The sequence below is a fragment of the Lactuca sativa genome, chromosome 8 (assembly GCF_002870075.4).
Source record: "Lactuca sativa cultivar Salinas chromosome 8, Lsat_Salinas_v11, whole genome shotgun sequence".
NCBI lineage: Eukaryota > Viridiplantae > Streptophyta > Magnoliopsida > Asterales > Asteraceae > Lactuca > Lactuca sativa.
The window spans coordinates 193,186,047-193,192,046 of record NC_056630.2 but is presented as its reverse complement, the minus strand read 5'-3'; the positions used below and the strand labels follow the sequence as shown (position 1 = coordinate 193,192,046).

Below are 6,000 nucleotides of genomic sequence, written 5' to 3'. Positions count from 1 at the left end.
AGCAGACTGCGGATAATAACGAGCGTTTTTTTATTATTATTTAGACAAAAAGACGAAACTGCCCATCATCCGATAATGCAACATTGCAACTTCATTCAATCGTTTCCACGTGTTTCCATAAACCATTTTATAAGATTTATTTTTTTGATTTCTTCGACTACAATACAAATCCATGTTCAAAACTGGATACTGGATTCCGAAATCTGAATTTATATAAAAAATTTCAGATTTGGATCGGATATCTGAAAAAATATATTATATCTATTATTTACAAGTTAAATGTTAAAACCGAGTACATGCAAACTCAACTAAAATATTAACATAAACAACATTATAACAATCTAGATTTGCAATTGACATTTTTACTTTTACGCCTTCTTCCCTAATTCTACTTAAGGAGTGATATGGATGGAAATGAAGAGAAAGTGAGGGATGTCGAAGAAAAATTGTGTTCTCGAGTTTCATTAATGAAATGAAAGTAAGGAGAATGAAAGGATTTTGAAGTCATATTTTCCTTCAAATTTTTCCTTCCAAATTAGGCGGATTTGAGAAAAAGCGAAGGAAAGTAAAATCTTTAAGCTTATTTTCTTTTCCTTCCTAACTTGGGAATACGGAATAAAGAAAAAAAAATTTCCTCTCCCTTTTTTTCTGTCAATATTTTCCTTCCTTTTCTTTATTTCTTTATTGAATTTACAAAAAAACTTGCGAACAAGGCGTCAAATAACCAAAGCCATACTCCATTCCAATCTCTCGTTATTAAATCTTAATCGGGTGCCTCTAATGAATAAACATGAGGATCTGATTTTCGGATTTGAATATCCCTAGTTACACATATATCCTACATTTCATCCATAAAACTCATATGAGAATAGTTATTGTAACTTTTACCCCTATGAAAAATATCAAATCATCCTTAGTTCAAAACACAAGTTTCGGACTCTTTGACCATTTTACGTATTGATTAGGTTGCTAGTGCATCTGATATGCCTAAGAAGGGCAAGTAAGTAGGTAAGTGTGAGCAACTTAGTTGTACTGCTTGGGCATTTATTCATGTCATTCATAATAGTTAAATAAAAGTCCATTAAATGTTGATTTCTTGATGGCTATTCTATAATTAGGAGGAAGTTGCAATATGCTACTCCTAAGTGCCTTGTGAAGACTTCCTCTGGATCCAGGAAATCCTTTTTTCTCCATCATGATGTACATGGGTTAGTTTTTCACTATAACGCTCTGTTCCAAATTGACTTCTAGTCTAAGGTTGTGTGCCAAAGGTTGGTCTTCATAAGGAGTATGGCTCTAGAGAAGGTAAGATCTAGGCCCATTTGGGTGTGGGTGATGTATTAGAAGTGTTTCGGGTGTTCGGGTTGTGTTTTGGAGCCTAGGGGTAATTTGCTAAAGTGTCCGTTCGGGCTTTTGTGGATAATGGATTTTTCTTCAGAAGGTCTTAAGGAAAGTTTGAGTTGTTAGAAGTGTAGAGCTTCTCGTCGCCTTTCTGTGGATATAAGGATCGTTGGAAACGGATTTATAACGAAGAAGTTATGGCTTTCAGAAGTTTGGTAGTTTCAGGCTTAGCCGAGTACGTTGGGCGTACACAATGAGTACGTTGGGCGTACTAGAGAGAAAGGGAGTACTCTAGGCGTACTTTGGGTTATGCTGGGCATAATGACCAGGAGTGGTCGCGAAGGTTCTCTGGAGTACGCTGGGCGTAATCCCGTCAGATCAAAACCCTATTTTAGGGTCTTGGACCCTATTTAAACCCCTTATTTCATAACCAAACCCTAACATCTTTAGCCTCCACCCATCTAAACATTAGAAATCATCATATAGCATCCATGGTGGCATTTTGAGCTTATGGAGTCCATTCTTGGGGTGTTTAACCCATTTTCAAGAAGTTGGAGTTTGATGCAAGGATGGGAATCAAGGAGGAGCTTATGGATCTGGCTTTTAGGACTCATTCTCAGCTTAATGAAGGTATAAAGCTCTGAACTTGACCATTGAATGCTTAGATCTACTATGTTGAGTTTTTGGATCTTTTGGTCCCAAGAATGGAGCTTTATGGTTCCAAATCTGTTTTTAGGCTTGGGGTTGCCACCCTTGATGCTATTTGAGTCCCTAAGGTAGAAAGTTGTCATCTTGATGGTCTTAATGGATTCATGCTTGAGTTAGGGTTACTTTTTTGGAAGTAGAATGCCATTTTTGGAGTTTGGGTTTGTTTGGGGCATGCAAAGTCACCAAGTCAGTGACTTTATGGGTTTAGATGTTATGTATAGCTCGGGTCTGTAATTTAGACTTGTTAGGATCAAGTATTAAGCACTTAATGGATGTTGTGCATGAGCTGCTGCATGTACAGTCCATTTGCTCAGTACGCTAAGCGTACAGAAGAGGTACATTGGGCGTACGCTCTCAGGAGGACTTGGGCCTTTGTGGACTTCGGACCTTTGGGCCCTAATGGTTTTGGGCCTGGAATTGTTGATAGTTGGGCCTGAATGCATCTTTGGCCCAATAATGGAATAGTTGGGCCTATTAGGCCTTGTGGCCCAATATAGAAATGGACTTTGCATTATGGGCCTGGGTTTGGGCTAATTCTTGGACTAGGTTATTGTGGGCCTTCGTGGGCCATTTGGGTCAGGATTATTCACTAAGGAAAGTATTGGGCTTTAGTATAAAGTCCATTGGAAAGGTCTGGGCCCAATTTGGAAAATTGAGCCATTGATGGTCTCATGGACATTATAATGTTGGGCTTTTGTTTTGGGTTTGGACCCTTAGTTTTGGATCATATTGGGTAGGGGTAAAGTGGTCATTTTACCCCATGCATGGACCAAGGATTAGCGTATGGGATCCAGTTGCTAATTGGGTATGTTGACTGGTAGTGACAGCTCAGGTAACTGGTGGGGGCAGCAACTAAGGATTTCCTCAGGAAGCTTCTGCATTCGAGGTGAGTCTTCTCACCATACCAATGGGTCTAAGGCACCAAGGCTGGCCCATTTTATGTTATGTGGTACACTAGTTGTAGTAAAGATATGTGGTATGGTAGCTAGCTTTATGCTAAGTGGTATGCTAGTGATTATATGATATGTGTTATGCTAGTTGTATTTGTGATACTTGCATGGAAGACCCCGGGGGAGCCCGTGGCATTAGATGTAAGACCATGTGGGGTAGCCCATGGCAGTCCTAGGTAAAGACCATGTGGGGTAGCCCATGGCATTGGATGTAAGACCATGTGGGGTAGCCCATGGTAGTCCTAGGTAAATACCATGTGGGGTAGCCCATGACATTGGAAGTAAGACCATGTGGGGTAGTCCATGGCTTTCCTAAGTTTTATGTATGCATGGCTTATGTGATGCAGGTAGATTTTATAGCTAACAGGATATGTGTTATGTGGATTGTGTGTATGGTATGCTCTGGGAAACTCACTAAGCTTTGTGTTTATAGGTTTTGTTTATTGTTTCAAGTATCATCGTTTTGGAAAGGAAGGACTTGGATTGATCGCAGTGCACACACCTATGATTTCCGCAATGAATGATTTTGGGGTGAACTCTGATGAATGTTTTACTTAATGATGATTTGAAATGTTTGGAATAAATGATATCTATTTTTGGGTTATATTAAAAATGAAATTTTTACCCTTGACTTTTGGGTCGTTACAGTCACTATTGGTTTTGACAACTTTTATTTTCAAAATAGTTATGACTATGATAGTAATGATGCCTAGTGCTTTTAGAAGTTGGTGCAAAGCTTCCGTTGTAGAGTGATATTATACACTGTTGAGGGAAGCTTCGGGAGCGTGGCTGAAGACTTAGGTATACACTTGAGTTTCTCTTTTGGTATACACCTTACTTCGGCCTTCGATGATTTTGGTGCAAAGGTTCGATTGCAAAATGAATACTTAGGGCGAATCCGTTTGGCAAAGTTTGGTGAGTGTTGCTTTTGAGGAAAGCTCCGGGAGCAAGGCTGGAGACAATGTCAAAAGTGCAACCAAGAAGTAGAGATTTGAATGAAGTTAAAAAGCATAGTTGAAGACTTGGCGATAAAGTCAAACAACGAAGTGTAGCTGCGAGCTGCATAGTTAATCACTTGAGTTTCTCTTTCGGTATACACCCTACATCAGCCTTCGGTGATTAGAAGTCGTCCCAAATTCTGAACTTTGGATTGGCTTAGTAACTTGGGGACCAAGTCTCCCATCATGGCTAGCTTATGTCGATAATGTCATAGGCTCATGTATCTCGGTCCAGAATAAATTAGATTAAAATGTTTATTGTAAATAGATTTACAAGTGTATGACTGTAACACTAATGTTGAAAGTGTGTATCATTGATGATTAATAAAATATCTCTCTAGTTAGTCTCTGAACATAGCTTCATTACCCTAATCAAGTGAACCACGTTAAATCCTTATGTTCTTATTGTTCTTCGCATTTGTGTTTGTCATACTCCTTTATCCTAACACTTAGACATATAATAAGCTTGCTCTAATATGTTTGTCATTAGAGCCTGAGCTTAGATCAATGAGTATGTTTAGGCTCGCGAGCCTAAACGAGTACACGTTACATATATTATATATGTAAAGTTTTTTAGTTATAATTACTAATTAAATTATATAAACGAAGTAAACCATTGGTGCTCTTTGCTTTGTTACACTTAGTTACACTTATTAGTTGCATCTATGAATTATTATTATTGTTGTTGTTGTTGTTGTTGTTATTATTATAGATAGGGGAAGATCAAATAAATGCAGTTATTAACTACCTCAAAAACATACAACCCGAGTTTGGGCTTGTTTAAACTCACAAGCTGAATTAAGCTTTAAAATAAGGCTTGAAATGAGCCTAAATATGAACGATTCGAGCTTGAGTTTTGTTAGGTTCAAGATCCGCTTGTTGGTTTACACCCTTAGTTTTCTCGTTTCAACAGTTTTTTCTTCTTTACAATAAAATCTTTGAAAAGTAAGAATAGCATTTAAGAGTATATTAGATTTGTTGTTAAAAAAAATGATAAACGAAATAGAAGTTCTATTTACCCTAATTTCCGTGTCATGTTTCTTATCATTAATCTTTACCTGGTGTACTATTTTTTCTATTTTGAGTTTATTGGTGATATGTGATTCTTTTATTGATAACTGGTACATGTTACTAGTTTAACTTTTGGTAAAGACAATGATTGGGATCATATTGACCTATCCTTTGAATCCGAAGGTTATCTTCATGCGCTTCGATGGGTATCTTTCTGTTATCTTATTGATTTTTATAATGTTGATAAATACGTAACTATTATATCACCTTCCACACAACAATAATAAATGCAAATTACAAAGAACATCAACATACTTTACCCTCATTACCAATATGGGCAATGTACTTTATTTCTTACACATAATACCTATGTAAGTAAGTTGCTATTATGTCATGAAACATAAGTACATTGCTATTATGGACATAGAACAAGTATACCAGAATATACAAGGGGCGTTATGGTCATTAAACACCTACGAAATCTTTTTTCCATCATTATGGAATCCCATCATAATAATCGGAATTAGTAATTCCAAAAGATTTGATTACTCCGATATTTTTTCTTAACATAAGTTGCAATCAATTCCTTATAACTCCACCTTCTCTTCCCTCTATTAAACTCCAAAAGCGGTTCCGAACTAGAGTGAAAATCACCTTTCCCCAACACCTCAAACACAACATCATCAGTTAACACAACACCCGAATCATTCACATTCATTTTCCTCAAAGCAAAGTCCAAATTTTTCCCTAATCTCCTATCCAAATACGCATCAACAATACAACCATAAGTCACAAGATCCGGGAAAAATCCATTATGTTTCATATGTTCAATGCTTAAACATGCCCAGTCGTAGACATTTTGGGGCCCGGGGCAAAAAACAAATTGGGGCCCTTATAATTTTTTTCTTGTAAAGAAGGGTGGTACCTCCGGAAATTTTTATTAATTAAAACAAATAATACAATTGAAGGCTGGGGACTCCCCACCTATAGAA

At 37.3% G+C, this 6,000-nt stretch overlaps 1 protein-coding gene across 1 annotated transcript in view; it reads right to left on the bottom strand.

Moving 5' to 3' along the window:
• Positions 1-5,531: 5,531 nt before the first annotated feature.
• The window catches only part of LOC111900133 (pentatricopeptide repeat-containing protein At3g42630-like), a 48,176-nt gene continuing 47,707 nt past the window's right edge, over positions 5,532-6,000 (bottom strand). The window contains exon 6 of the mRNA XM_023896004.1: positions 5,532-5,841. Coding sequence (XP_023751772.1) covers positions 5,532-5,841 — 310 coding nt within the window. The remainder of the gene's footprint in view (positions 5,842-6,000) is intronic.